Source organism: Artemia sp. Qi Xiang Cuo, chromosome 14 (genome assembly GCF_049724085.1).
Source record: "Artemia sp. Qi Xiang Cuo chromosome 14, ASM4972408v1, whole genome shotgun sequence".
NCBI classification, from domain to species: Eukaryota; Metazoa; Arthropoda; class Branchiopoda; order Anostraca; family Artemiidae; genus Artemia; species Artemia sp. Qi Xiang Cuo.
The window spans coordinates 14,375,154-14,391,148 of record NC_142807.1 but is presented as its reverse complement, the minus strand read 5'-3'; the positions used below and the strand labels follow the sequence as shown (position 1 = coordinate 14,391,148).

Below are 15,995 nucleotides of genomic sequence, written 5' to 3'. Positions count from 1 at the left end.
GGTAACCCCTGTATGCTGGTGCCCCAAAACGCTGCTGGTACCACTTCAGGAGTTCCAGAATAAGGAATAAGGAGCGAGTTTATACTGGTGAATTTCACCAGAGTTTAAGCGAAAGGCTTGATGGAACTTGAATGAATATTTTTTACAATTGCTTGAACTCAACTTCTTCCAGATATTTTTATAGCACTGTGTCCCTTCGTCCAACCAATTAGACAGACACTTGGAGACACAGCTTAGTCCGACCGTCTTTTCTCCAACTATGGGTTCAACTTTTGACTCTGTTATGCTTGCCGAATACAAACTGAAGAATTGCTTCTTTCAACCGGTTTAAGTTTTTTCATTGTTTCTTTAAGTAGAAACTCGCAGGTTGGTGTTACAGGCCTTGCAACACCAGTAAAAATCAATGTTGTAGTGAAATAAAATCAGCAATGAACCTTTTTTCTGGTGTAACGGTTCATCCGGTGCAATTTCAGCAACGCCTTTTTATTGTTCATTTTTTCGTTAATTCTCATTTTCAGAAAAAATCAGTTTACTTCTGTCAGATGCGTTTTTGGGGATGGAAAGAGTGGGCATTTGTCCTAAGCGCAGAAGTTTTAATTGTGCAAAATTTCAAACAAATAATCTAAAGGTAATAATCATTTTGTAATTTTTGATTTTTTATTATTATTTTAATAGAGGGCCCAGTTAAGAAATGAAAATCATAAATAAAACAATTCATTACTGAATAAAATTGTTTAATAAATCATTAATTAATCAATAAATTAAAATTTGGTTTGAAATTTTTTTCGGAGACAGGGGGAGGGGCGCTAATCAATATTTTGACCCGGGTGCAAGAGATGCCAGAACTGCCACTGACTCCTATTGCATCGCAAATTAATCATGTCAAATCCCCAGTTTTCTTTGAAATTACCTGATTTATGCATAAAGGTGCCAGACGTTATAGTAAAGTGACTCTTGTAATTTTTAATACCCATCCTCTCAATCTATCGTACCGAAGATCTGACGCCTATGGGCTTCCCATTTTCTTTATTCAGCCTTTTTAAGCATCCCATTCTCTTTTTAAATTCGTCTAAAGACCTTCCTAGTTATTTGCGTCGAACTTTCGTGTCAGTTCCCTATTGCATTGGTATGGCCGTCTAAAACAGGAAATTATTTAACAAAGCAATTGTACTCCTTTCTTCCATGAAGAGGAAGTACAATTTTTTCACGGTTGAAACAATCGCTGGGATTATGAATATATTGCGGTGTATATTCTATTGTGCAATTAATTGGCAGGAACATTCTTCCTAAAACCTTTCAAAGACTTGCCAAGCATTTAAGGTTCTGGTGCCACCTTTTTATTTGATTTATTTTCAACTTGTATTGACTAAAATGTGGCAGTTACTATAGACATAAATTGGGGGATAGAAGACGCATTCTCCCGTCTAGTGCCCTCAGAAAAATTGTAAAAACATTTTTGATTTCTGGATATTTTTTTTGTTAGCTTTTTTTACTGCCTTTATTTGGTTGATTTATATAACCCAAGTTGTAATTGTGTGTTATATTATTTATTACACAGCATGCCACTTTGATCTGGCTTGCTTTAGGCGGTCAGTCTGTGAAGGGCGATTCTTTCACTTTCCTTTTTAGTGTGAGTTCATGTGTGTTTTTTCCCTTTCTTGCTCTTCTGTTTGTTTTTCATTCTCTGTACATTCCTGGCCATTAAGTATTGTGAAGGGTAGACGATGATCAAGGCCGCATCTATGGAAGGAGGGTTTGGGGGTGTTTACCCCCCTTTCCCACCATTTTTTGTCCGACTCGTAAAAATGTAACAAAATGCATATAAAAAAATCTTTGATATGCTTTCAAAGTTTTCTTGTCCCCCCTCCCAAAAAATAGCCCCTCCTGAATTAAAAATCCAGGCTACTGCCTTGACGGTGATGATGATGTTTCTATTATTTGCTGTTGCTTAGGAATAAATATCTATCTATCTATCAGAGAACTTCCAAAGGAAGTTCGGTGGTATAATTGATAAATCACATCATTGATCATATGATTCCTAGGAGCCTTATCGCTAAGGAAATTGATCATATCCTCTCTTTCCCGCTGCTTTAAATGTTAGACCGATTAGTATCTATGGCTATAGCTATTTCCGATTAAAAGTGTTGAGTGTGTGAGGGATGTTCAATCTTTTACGTGTTTGGAATCTTTTGATTTTGAAATCTATTTCAAGCACACTTAGGCCTAAACTTAAAAACCTGTACAAAGGATTCCAACGTTTAAAGTATGTTGTTTTTTCCATTTCTTTAAACTTAAAAAGTCGCTTTAATGTTCATATATCATATATATATATATATATATGAACATTGTTCATATATCATATATGTTATATATCACATATCACAAAGTTCATATATCATGTTATATCACATCACAAAGTTCATATATCATATATATATATGAAAATAAATAATTTCTTAAACAACACTGCTTTTCCATTAACGAAAAATTAAGCAAGAAAAAACGGGTTTTAATTTTAATTTAGCAGTGAAACAATAAATAACAACAAATAAACACTTAATTAAAAAATACTCCGAATATTTCGGCCCCACATCCGGGAGCTTTTCTCAAAGGAAAAAAACGAAAAAACGAAAAATGTTCTGTTAAAAAATAACGCACATAGAAATACAACAATTAAACATACAAAGAGAAAAAATATAAATAAATAAGTAAGAAATAAACTCACATATTAAACAAAACTTCCAGCACTGGTGTTTTAGCGCAAGAAACAAAAGCGAATGTCTATATTGGTACCATGTGTCACTCTCCTCTTACAATCAATGTAGAAATTTCTTACAATAATATATTTCCATTTACACATTGATTGTAAGAGTAGAGTTACACATGTTATCGATATAGAAATTTGCTTTTGTTTCTTGCGTTAAAACGCCAGTGCTGGAAGTTTTTTTTTAATATGTGAATTTATTTCTTACTTATTTATTTATATGTTTTCTCTTCCTCTTCCTATTTTTTTTCTCTTCCTGTGTTTACTTGTTGCATTTCTATGTGGGTTATTCTTCAAAAGATCATTTTTTCGTTTTTTCATTGTTTTTTATATCGTTAACAAAGGCTCCCGGACGTGGGGCCGAAATATTAGGAGTATTTTTAAGTAAGTGTTTATTTATTGTTATTTATTGTTTCACTGCTTTATTAAAATTAAAACCCGTTTTTCCTGCTTAATTTTTCGTATATGAACATTGTTCATATATATATATATATATATATATATATATATATATATATATATATATATATATATATATATATATATATATATATATATATATATATATATATATATATATATATATATATATATATATATATATATATATATATATATATATATATATATATATATATATATATATATATATATATATATATATATAACTAAATATGGATGTTGAAATGGTCTCTCTTCAATATATATGCGATGGCTAAGGACATTAAGGCGAAACCATCAAGGGATATTGCCAAGTATATTAAACAAAATGAATATGTACTCTATGCATGCAGGTTGTCAAAAGGGCATATGAACAATATCTGAAAAAACAGCTGAAAGTAATAAGTTGAACCTTTGAGGGTTGCTACAACTACTACTTATGCAATTAGTACTACTACTATTGTGACTTTTTCAAACTGTGACTGCTTTTAGCTGTTTGAATTTGTGACTACTTGCAACTGAAAATACTTGTGAGTGTGACTGATTGCGACTGCGATGTAACTAATTGTAACTACAATTGCCAGTAAATATGACTTTGACTGCATCAACTACTTTGCTATAGCAAACAACAAGACAATCTCTCAAAACTGGAGCAATGCCGAAAAGACAGGGATAGACTGGCTGGTAGGTTTTCGAGCTTAAAACCCGCAACTGTCACTACGCAAGCCTGAACCCACAAGCTTAGGTCATGCAACGAGCTTTACCAGAGTCAACATTGAACAGTTCTTCTCAAACCCGAAGTCAGTTCTAGAAAAGCTTTCTTTAAATGCAAGTGACATATACAACAGTGACGAAAGTTCTGCGACCACAGTTCATATTCTTCCTAAAGTGTTTAGGGGGAGGGGTAAGATGACATAGTGCAAGGCAAAATCATCAAAGAGGGCTATCCTTGTGACCATGGTCGGGGCTGTTTCTGAAAGCAGTCAGTATTTACCATCTTAATTTATATTTCCAAGGAATCATTTTCAGACTCGCATGCTAACTGGTGCTCCAGCAAACTCAGCAGGTGGAGTCTCACCATCCAGTTGGATCAGTCAAGATCTATTATTGAAATATATTCATCACCTCAAGGATATGTTCACATCGATCATTTTCCGAATTACAAGCAAGCAGTAGAAGAAGCGGGTATAAATTATATTTGGCAAAATAGTAAAATAAAAAGCGCATTAATACAAGTTCGAACTGAGTTTGAAAACCGGGTTCCTGATTTCACAAAGATCTCACGAAAGATGGATATTTTCGAAAACCCCTTCCCGGTGGATATCAGTAATGTACCAAGTGATTTGCAAAGTGATACCACACTTAAAATAGCTTTTAAGGAAAAAAACCAACATGGTGGATTTCTATGGAAGTTTGCTTTATGAAAACTACAAGCAATTAAAAAGGTTTGCTGAGCAATTAATTACTATGTTTGGTAGTAAATATATTTGTGAGCAAACCTTTTAAATTCTGAATTATCGAAAAAACAAACAGTGTTCTTATTTATCGGACATACATTTAGACGCAATAATCCACGTCTCCGCTACCAAAATACAAGCTAAAGTAAAAAAAAACAACTTGCAAATCAAATGCAACAACGAAAACCTCATTGATTGTATTAACTACAATAAATGTAGTAAAAATATGCATTAAATGTTTCATTTTCAAACCTAAAATATTTGTATATAAATATCGTAGATGTACTCTACTTATTATAGTAGGCCCTATACCTACAATACTAGACTACAGTGTAATGAAATGTGACCTAAGGGCGGCCCGCGTAATATCCCAACGTAAACTTTTGGCCGTTTTATAACAAAAGGTTGCCGACCCATAACCTAAATGACTGTCAGAGACAGTGGCGTATGTTCCCGGAGGGAGGGTCAAAAACAAAATTTTAAAAATCAGGGTGGGGGGGGCTATTTTATTTCCTTTCCGTTTTTTTCAGTGACAGTACGAAAAAAGCCATTATCCATGAAAATGGTGAAAAAGTATCTTAAATAGTCTAGGCGGGACGCGAAAATACTCATAGTGACGCAACTGGTGAGAGGCAATAAAATCTTGGCAGAATTTACTATTATCATTTTTTTTAACCTAAGGCCAATGACTAGAAAGCAGGGAATTACTTAGCAACTTTAAAAAGAACTTTCGCATACTGATTACATACGCTTAGGGCGTACGCATTGCGCGGGTACCGATCTCCCGACTCCCTACCTTCGGCCTGGAGTGTAATGAATGGTTTGAGGCGAATCATCTGATGCTTTTCATGTTTTTGCCCCAGATGTGTCAAAACAACTAGTTCGCTGAAGTATTGTTATAGACAAGACCGTATCCAGGGGGGGGGTACCTGGTTTGAACCCCCCCCCCCCTGAAGTGTTCGTTTAGCTCGTAAAAACGTAACAAAAATGGACATAAACAAATTTTGTATGCGTTTTTTGAGGTGTTTTATGTAACCCCGCCCCCTATAAAAAAATAGCACCCCCCCCCAAACAAAAATCCTGGCCACTGCACCTTCTCCTGATATTTTAGGACCACTAGTTCGATATGGTCACCCCTGGGGAAAAAGAACAAAAACATTGGAAATTCGTAAAAATGTTTTCATTGGGAGAGGAAAGAGAGGAGAAAATTTACAAACGGAAGGAGACTAATGCTAGAAACAGAGCATCAAAAAATTCGTGTTAAAGATTCTTTAACTTTTGTTTATAACATAATTGCTCTTTTGGGATAAGATTTCTAAGGCTAATAAGTTTACATTTTCTTTTTCCTTGACGGGAAAGTTAAATTTCTTTTTTGATGAAAGTTGTAACCGAGGCTTTTGATTGATTGATCCATCAATCATATTTAGCTGGACGATTTAATGTTGATAAATTCCTAAACACAGTACAATTGTCCTGAGTTACATATCAGTTATAGAGAATTAGTTTTTTAATAAATTTCTGACAACTTTCAACATGTAAATAGGTTCAACTTCTGGGGATTAGGGGTCTAAAACCACCCTATAAAATATCTCGGGGTGGCTGAACCTTCTTGAAAAACAACCTGTTGCTAAAATCTTTCCTTTCCGTTTTAAGTATATAATTACATGCTTTTGATTATGTGATGGCTAGAAAGATCTTCCCCATTCTTGGACCCCCTACCGACCAGTATGCTACAGCCTCTGCGAATCAAACTCTTTTATAAGATTCTTCTCCCCCCCCATTGTCTAAATTTAAACTATTTTATAAAATCCACCAGTTTATTCGCAGTCCCAAACATCTTTGCGCTTATTATTTATATAAACCATTTGATTTTTTTATTCTTATTGTTTTAAATCCTTGTATGAATTTGAAAGGAAAGATGAGTGATTCAGAGCAAATAATTTATGGCTATGGCTACAACGGTTTACTTATTTTCTTTTTTTTTTATTTCCATCCGATTTGCGGTTTGTGCTTTAGGAAGTTGTTTCAAGAGTTTTAGTCATTAAGTAAGCTCGGATTGTTGTTTTACGAGTTTTTGGTATTTCTTTACTTTTATCATTTTTTTTAACCTAAGGCCAATGTATTGACTAGAGAACAGGGAATTACTTAGCAACTTCTAAAAGAACTTTCGCATACTGATTACGTACGCGTAGAGCATACGCGTAGCGCGGGTACCGATCTCCCGACTCCCTGCCTTCGGCCTGGAGTGTAATGAATGGTTTGAGGTGAATCATCTGATGCTTTTCATGTTTTTGACCCAGATGTGTCAAAACAACTAGTTCGCTGAAGTATTGTTTTAGATGTTCACAACAGAACCTTTTACCTTGTTTCGGAAATAATAAGAATCCCTTACTTAATGGCATGGGCACCCATAAGCTGAATTCCAGGGGGGGGGGGCAAACTTCGTCGAATTGCTACTTTTAATGCTATATAATAGAAATCTCAGAACAAAAATATAAAAATAAGGCAGCATCATTCAGCCTGGGGGTGGCAAGAGCCCCCCCTGCCCCCCATATGGGCGCCCATGCTTAATGGAGCTGGGGAACATCATCTTTTCCCACTCGTTTGTCCTTCTTCATTGTATTTTTTTCGTACCCCTTCCCTCAAGGAATAAATTATGCTAATAGCAATGTATCTTCTAAATATTCACCTTTTTTTAATCTCACTTCCTTGCAGTGACGCCAATAAGGGAGAAAAGAGTAAGAGGAATTCTCTCCCCTTGACTTTTGTCCTCCTCCTAGATTTTGGAACATGCCTTTTTTTTTATTTTCATTGTTTTTTTTTATTGTCATTGGAAAAGATCGAAAAGAAAAACAAATTGCCTCCTATATTTAAAATAATCCATAAAACTTTCATTATGCCCCCCCCCCCTAAAAATATTGAATAGGAACCAGTGCTTCCATACATGAAAAATGGACAAAAAAGGGCACATTTGGTCTCGTATAGCTAGAATTCATTAGTCTTTGATAAAAAAAGAAAAGAAAAAATGGAAAAAAAATCTTTAGGCTTAATCCTGTAAAAACTTCTAGTTTTAAAAATGATTCTAAATCCCCGATTTCAATAGACCTTCTAATTATAAAATGCATCAAATGTCACAACGGAGAAACTGAATTTTCTTTCTAAATAATTTACTGTAATTGCGGATAAATCTATTCATAAATGAATTCATTAAATCACTTTCTTTGGCACAGGGTATGGAAGCTTGCATGTTAATGACAGTATGATGCTTATTTAAATTCAAAATTAAAAATTCAAGTCCCTTTCTTCCTAATTCTCAGGCTAAAGGAAGGGAGTGTCTATTTGAGGAAGCTAATAGTAACGTAAGTACACCTGATACATCCAGTAAAAGAAAAAGAAGAAACAAAGGAATTGACAAAGTACAGTGTTGACAGATCTGAAACAAATGCCGGTTTCCTTAATAATGACACTTAAGGACTGTCTTTATATTTAAGGACACTTACGGACTGGAAAGTAATGACTTTCTTTAATGGATAATATTAATGACAATATGGTGCTTGTTTACATTCCGACATTTAAAATTTAAGTCCGTTTTTAATACATTATAAATAAATGTGACACCTCTGAAATAAATGGTGATTTCCATAACAGTGACACTTAGGCATGGGCGTAGGCAGCATCTTGTGTAGAGGGGGGCAGCCGCTTCAGTGATGGAGGGGGAGGGGTCTTAATAATACTTCCCGAGGTCCTTTGAATATAGGTCTTTAGAAACTAGTCATACTATATTTCGCTAAAACTCGGCCTTTAACATTTTCCATGTTCTACTTTTCCTGCAACAGTATAATATAAGAGACCCATTATCCAACTTGCTGTTCACCAGTTTGCTGTTAGTATTTTTTCATCCTGTGGGATAGTGAACTCCCATGTTCGGCCACAATACCCAGGGTAAATTCGGCATGCCGTACCAAGGTGTCCAAAAGTGGGCTATGCTTGTAAAAGCTGTGTAAACAGCATATTTAAAGGTTGAAGGCAAGCTTAAAACCCAAAACTGTGTTAATTCTGGCGTTGTTTAATCCTGTCAGAACAGTAGTTGAACTGAAGTTCCATTTTTTCCTGTTAAATATCATTCAAGATAAAATGCTTAAAAGTAAAACAGAAGAGAAAAGAAAGAAAGGTGGCTGTGATCCAGAAGAAAATAAAACAGCAATTTTTTCTGTCTTATTCTACAAGAAGTCAGTTGGATTCTCTAGAAGTGCCATGGCTGTCCCTAGACGAACGCTGCAAGACTACATAAAGAAAGTTGAGAAGCTGAATATCCCTCTAAAAAGTCTGGATCTAAGTTTCCTTACACCCTGTTACAGCACATGATAAATATTTACAGAGGAACAAGAAAAAGGACTAAAAACTTACTTGAAAACGATAGCTGATATGCTTTCGACTGTATTCCCATAGAAGCGTGTAAATTTGCATACACTTATACCATTATTAAGAGTATAGAAGTACCAGATAACGGAACTGCAAAGGCAGTGGAGACAGTGGAGGAATTACAGTTAAAGATTGGTACCGTAGTTTTATGCATTGCCTTAAAACTCTATCAGTAAAAACGCCAGAAAGTACAAGCCTATGACGGACAACTGCTTTCAACCGTCACAGTGCAGGAGCTTTCTTTAACCACTTGAAGCGAGGCCTATATAAACACATGTTCAGACCACAAGACATTTGAAAAAGTAGCAACTGAAGAACTTAAGGTCCACTTTTGGAAGGAGACTGGAGCAAGAGACTTTGCGCTAACTGACGAGATGTATATTGTCTTAAAGACAGAAGTTAAAATAAAACTGCCACCACTGACAGGTAGAACACCAAGATTAGCGGAGCGGCTTACTTTTGCTGTTGATCAGTCAATGTATGATTAGAAATTAATACTCTTTAGTTTTTTTTTAAACCTTAATGAAATTCATTTTGTAGTTTTTTATGCTGACCATATTCTTTCTTAATTTTATAGCCGAAAAACAAGCTTTAATGTTCCCCTGGTCACTTTTCTTTTTTCTTTTGTCCGGTGGCCAAACGTAAGCCAGAGACGACCGAACCAGTGCCGGGGTGGCCCAGATTTGGCACTCTTGACCACTTGGATAGAGAGGCATCCAGGTGGGAAAATTGCGGAGTATTTCTAATTGTCTTTTTCAAGGATGGTATTGAATGAGTTACTTTTGCTTTGGCATGCTCAGCAGCTTCTTATCGCTTGAATCAACTCATAGAGAATTAAACAAGTCAAAATCAGCCAATCGTGAGCCAGTCTCCTATCTATATATCGGACCGAAAATCAATATTGAAGATCGAAACGTAAATGTTGATATCGCAAACGATATTTGGAAATTTCTGTTTGTTTCCAGCTTTTTTAACCATCTACCAGGTAACATCCAACAAAAAATTCCAACGTACGAAAAGTTCTCGTTAATGTGTAGCGTAAATTTGAAGTTCTAGGGGGGCAGCTGCCCTCCCCTGCCCCCTTTCTCTACGCCCATACACTTAAGGACTTACTTTATATTTAAAGACACTTAGGGACTGGAAATAAATGACTTTCTTTCCTGAATAATATTAATAACAATATGATACTTATTTAAATTCCAATATTTTAAATTTAAGTCCCTTTTTAATACAATTTTAATACATGTGACAGTTCGGGAATAAATGGCGATTTCCTCAGTAATGACACTTAAGTACTGTCTGTATGTTTAAGGACACTTACAGACTGGAAAGAAATGACTTTTTTAAATTCCAATGATTAAATGATTTTTTGATACTTATTTAAATTCCAACATTTTAAATTCAAGTCCGTTTTAATGCATTATAAATACATGTGACAGTTCTGAAACGAATGACGACTTCCATAACAGTGACACTTAAGGACTTACGTTATATTTAAAGACACTTAAGGACTGAAAAGAAATGATTTTCTTTTCTGAATAATATCAATAACAATATGATGCTTATTCAAATTCCAATATTATGAATTCGAGTCCGATTTTAATACAATGTAAATACATGTGACCGTTCTGAAACAAATGGCGATTTCCTTAATAATGACACTTAAGGACTTTCTTTGTATTTAAGGACATTTAAGGACCAGAAAGAAATGAATTACTATAATGGATAATATTAATGACAATATAATGCTTATTTAAATTCCCAAATTTTAAGTACAAGTCCGTTTTTAATACATTGTAAATGCGCATGACAGATCTGAAACAAATGAAGATTTCCATAATAGTGACACTTAAGGACTTACTTTATGTTTAAAGACACTTAATGACAGTTAAGGACTGGAAAGAAATTACTTTCTTTTCTGAATAATATTAATGACAATGTGATACTTATTTAATTTCCGACATTTTAAATTCAAATCAGTTTTTTATTCTCAGACTCAAGCAAGGGAGTGTTTGCTTGAGAAATTGTCCCTGTATGGAGCTAATAACAATATAAATACACCTGATAGATCTGAAACAAATAAAGATTTCCATAATAGTGATACTTAAGGACTTACTTTATGATTAAAGACACTTAATGACAGTTAAGGACTGGAAATAAATTACTTTCTTTTCTGAATAATATTAATGACAATAATAATAATAATAATAATAATAATAATGTATTATTAAAGCTTTTTTTACAGCCATATACAAAACAAAAGAAAAGAAAAAGGATAAATAAAATGAATACATACTAAAATCACTATCTTCTTAATCAACACTCATACCCCTCAATGCAAAATTCACCACACCTACTACCGTTTGTGGTGAATCCGAACTCAAAATCCCCCGAAGTAGCCAATCATTACCCTCTTTCAAAACCTCCCCCCTTATATGAGAAAGCCGCCGGCATCGCAGGAGGAAATGACCCAGCCCAAAATCATTCTCACCACATTTTAGACAAGTACGCTGCGTTTCCGGACCTTCTCTATTTTTCCAAGCTTCTTTTCCTTGTATTGGTAGACAATTGGCTCGAAGCTGAATCCACGTTTTCATATACTTACTAGGTAATCCCAGCTTCAAATATGTCTCCTGTCCATAAATCTGCTTTATATCTCTATACAAAGCAAGACTAGTCGACTTAACTAAAACTGTCCACCACAGTTGAATTCCTGGTCGTGCAATCTCGCTTGGAATTCCTTTATGAAGTTTTCTTGGTCTAGTGGTCCCTGTCCTCCATTCCACGCGTCTGAAAAGCCTGTTTCCTGTAGTATTTTTCTGATCTGTGCTGTCCAAGTGGTTTTACTTTTTGGGTGAGAAGATCCTTATAAGCAGCAGAAATAAGTCTTTCCTTGGGTAAATTCAGGATTTTGAGCCAAAACTTGATCATCTGTATCTTTCTTCGTATTTTTAAACTGTAGATGCCTAGGTCACCTTTCAATACTAGAGAGTGAGTTGTTTTATGTAGCCCATATGCATGCTTGTAGTATTGTAGTTGTAGAGTTTCTAATCCTTGGGCAGTCTGGTAGCCCCAAATTTCTGCTCCGTAATGCAGTATGGGTAAAACTTTTGTGATAAATATATGTTTATGAAGGCTGAGATCGCTTATTCCTGTTGTAACGTTGCTTCTGTAAATACCGAAAAGTGCATTTTTCCCTTTTGTCGTAGTTGCTGATATATGTTGTGTCCATTTACCATTTCGTGTTACTGTAAAGCCCAAAATGTTGCTTTCTCTTCTATTTTTAAAATTTGACCTTCCAAATAAAACTTGGGGGTAGCTCTGGTTGCTTTTTGTTAAATATCAATATTTGGCTTTTCGATACATTAGCCTTCAGTTTCTTTTTCTGCAGATATTCTGCTAGGATATTCAGTAGAGACTGTAGATTTTCCTCTGAATCAGCCAGTAAAATTATGTCATCTGCGAAAAGCAACATTGAAAGATTCAAATTTCCAAGACGAAGTGTTGGTGCCCATTGGCGTTGGAAAAATTGCACAATATCATTAATAAATATACAAAATAATTTTGGAGATAGAGTACTTCCCTGTAAAACTCCCTTACTTACAGGAAAAGAGGAAGAGACACCCTGTTGTGGAATTTTCACAAAACTTTTAGTCCATGAATACATCGAAGCTATTATATTCATAAACTGATGTGGTAATCCAATTTCACTCAAAGCTTCAAACAACAAAATTCTATCTACGTTATCAAACGCTTTCTGTAGGTCTATAAGCGCAGCGTATAATTTACTATTTCCTTTAGAATATTTGTGTATCATTGCATTTAAAATGAATACTCGATCCACTGTCGAATATCCCGGTCTGAATCCACCTTGCTCTTCATTTAGAATACAATTCGCCTCCATCCATTTACCAAGCCGTTTGTCCAAAATTTTCTCCAAAATTTTCCCCCACTGTTTAAAAGACTTATAGGTCTATAGTTTTCATGAGCGGCCGGGCTACCTTTTTTAAATAGGGGAAATACGAGTGAGGTCTTCCAAGCTCGTGGCCAATGTGTCGTAGGTATTACTAGGTTAAACAATGATGTTAACACGGGGATGATGATATTCCTTATCGATTTAAATATCTTAACTGGGATTCCGTCTGGTCCAGGTGCTGAGCCCCTCTCATTTTTTGCAGTGAATCATTTATTTCTTCTGGGGTAATGGGTTCAAAGAGGGCGTAATCTGTTTCTCTAAGAGGGAAAGGTCCTTGTTCGCAATATGCTTGCTTTATCCTGTCCTGTAGTGGGCTGTTTGTTTTTTCTGCATCTTTCTGTAGTGATTGAACATAAGATGCCAGGGGACCGGGCGTGAAATTTTCATTGCATAGTGTCTTTGCTTATTGGATTATATATTTTCCAACTTATTACATAAATATCTTTTGCGTATTTATTTAAAAATCTTGAATAAATCTTCCTCTTGCTGAAATCTGTATTCTTTATTTTTCTTTCTAATTAGTTTTTTTATGTTTTTTTCTTGTTTGCCTATATTCTGTTAGTGCAATATTTTTTTCCTCGTCTTCTCCCAAGAATTTTCTTACTGTAAGGAGTAGAATATTCAGGTTTGTACTACTTTCTTTACACTCTTGGTCATAGAAATCTTTCTGTTTCTCTTTTCTTGGTTTCATAGGTGTAAGCACATTACTTACAATTCCCATAAGCCTTTCGACTACTTCATCTGTTTCTGATTTTGGTAATTCCATATCAGACCTTAACTGGCTCATTTCCTCTTGTACTGGTTCACTAAGAAAAGCCTCTTGTACAGATAGCCATTGTTCTTTCGACCATTCGCAATAAATCAGGGGCGGGACTTTTTGCTTGTTTTTTCTTTCATGTTTATCTTTAGCCAGTATCCTATTTTGATTCATTGTTGACCTTCTACGTCTATATTCTTTCGTCTTATATTCTAATTTAATTGGGAAGTGATCAGATCCAGGCTGATGGATTACTTTTACATTAGATGGATTACTAATATGATACTTATTGAATTTCCGACATTTTAAATTCAAATCCGTTTTTTATTCTCAGGCTCAAGCAAGGGAGTGTTTGTTTGAGAAATTGTCCCTGTATGGAGCTAATAACAATATAAATACACCTGATAGATCTAGAAAAAGAGAAAGAAGGAACAGAGGAATGACGGAATACAGTGTTGACAGATCTGAAACAAATGACGATTTCCTCAATAATGACGAAGAAGATTTTGTTGCCTCGTTTGAAAGTGCCCAAGAAGCAGCTGAGGTGAGCTTTATTTCACGAATATATCGCATATTGGCGAATGTATCGCATATTGGCGAATGTATCGCGTATTGGTGAATGTATCGCGTCTCATGTGATACATGACAGTATCACGAAACGTATTTTATAGTGTTGTTTTCAAGTCAAATCAGACACACATATAAATTCATTTTGGGGTATAGGTAATTAAAAATATACTTAATTATAAGACAGAAAACAATTGAAAGTTCGTTAAAATCTTCAGATTTTTTCGATGGGGGGGGGCAAGTTTGGAAGCTCCCCTTTCTATCTGGTTTACCTGTCTATTTCAGGCCTATCTAAAAACGAAACCAGAACTTTAATTATGGGGGTAATTAAAGATCCAAGGCAGCCAATCCATAGTTTTTAAATGATATAATTGGCTTTAATTAATTATAATTACTAAAAAAGTTATAACTATAGTTTTGCAGGTCAAATATATTCCTTCGGAAATGTTTTCTGGGGAAGGGGCAAGAATCTGTTGGTCTCAGTTTGGTCTCCAAGGGTTTTATGTGTATTTTCTTAGTTTATAAGTGACACATTTCTTTTTCTTGATCTGTAATGAAACCGGTTTTCTGGGTCTATTCGGAGATAATCAATTTAGCCTGAGTGAGATAAAGTACTATGCAGGTATATTTTAATTTAAGTGTTTAATATATAGAGGAGGTTAGGTATTTAATATAATGCGTTCTTAGTTTCCATAATTTTGTTTCTAAAGTATTAAATTTTCATCTAATTTTGGTATATTTCATTATAATTAACCTAACTTTACTTCTTGAGTGTGATCCCTGTAATACTAAAATACCTTTTTTTTTTACTTTAGATCAAAAAGGTGCGTGGCAACATCGTCAAGGTTCTTTAAAAATAAACAAGTAAATCTCTTAGATAGTAAAAACAAGTTAATACAGTAATTGTCAACAAGGTACTGATTTGACTCAATGTTGAGGCTCACAAGGCACGTTAATTGGGGAGGGGTCCTAAGCTTTTTGGTTCCCCCAGATTTAGATAAATACCCTTTTCGGTACTGGTGCATTACGCTGGCACCGCGAAGAAGTCAAGTTTTGGTTAATGCTAATGAAATAAAATAAAACAGGATGTGTATATAATAGTTTATAAACGAATTTGGGCTATATGTTTGCACATTGGGGGGGGGGTAAACATAGAATATACTAAATACGTAACCTAACCTAGGTACCTCCCCCCCCCCTAAACTCCAAAAAACAATCGTTTAAATATTGTTACTCATTGAGAAACCACGGCTTTGCAATCATTTATCTATAGCGGTCTCTTGCAAATAGCCCGTTAGACGGGTTTCGTGACTGGTTTCCTTGATACAGTATATAGTGGTGGGCCCGCATAAAGCACCAGTACCCCCTTTTCTGATATTTTCACTGAAGATACATCTTTTTTTTTGGTATTAGCGTTGAAAAAACCGCGGAAGCCCTTGTCCCTCCTGAATTGACGCCCCTGAGCCTTCCCCTCCCACTGAGATTGAATCTTAGAAATATATTTATTGCTTTAGACGCTTCCGAACCAAAATTATTAACAATAAACGCTCAAGGGCTTCCTGTGCTTAGTCACCTGAAATTTCAACATTTTCACGGTTTCCACAAGTTTCG

The 15,995-nt window shown here is 35.0% G+C and overlaps 1 protein-coding gene across 1 annotated transcript in view; it reads left to right on the top strand.

The window, feature by feature from the left end:
* Rhp (GTP-Rho-binding protein rhophilin) overlaps positions 1-15,995 on the top strand; it is a 182,141-nt gene that overhangs the window by 116,513 nt on the left and 49,633 nt on the right. The window contains exon 6 of the mRNA XM_089100617.1: positions 14,152-14,361. Within this exon, the coding sequence (XP_088956743.1) occupies positions 14,152-14,361 (210 nt within the window). The remainder of the gene's footprint in view (positions 1-14,151; positions 14,362-15,995) is intronic.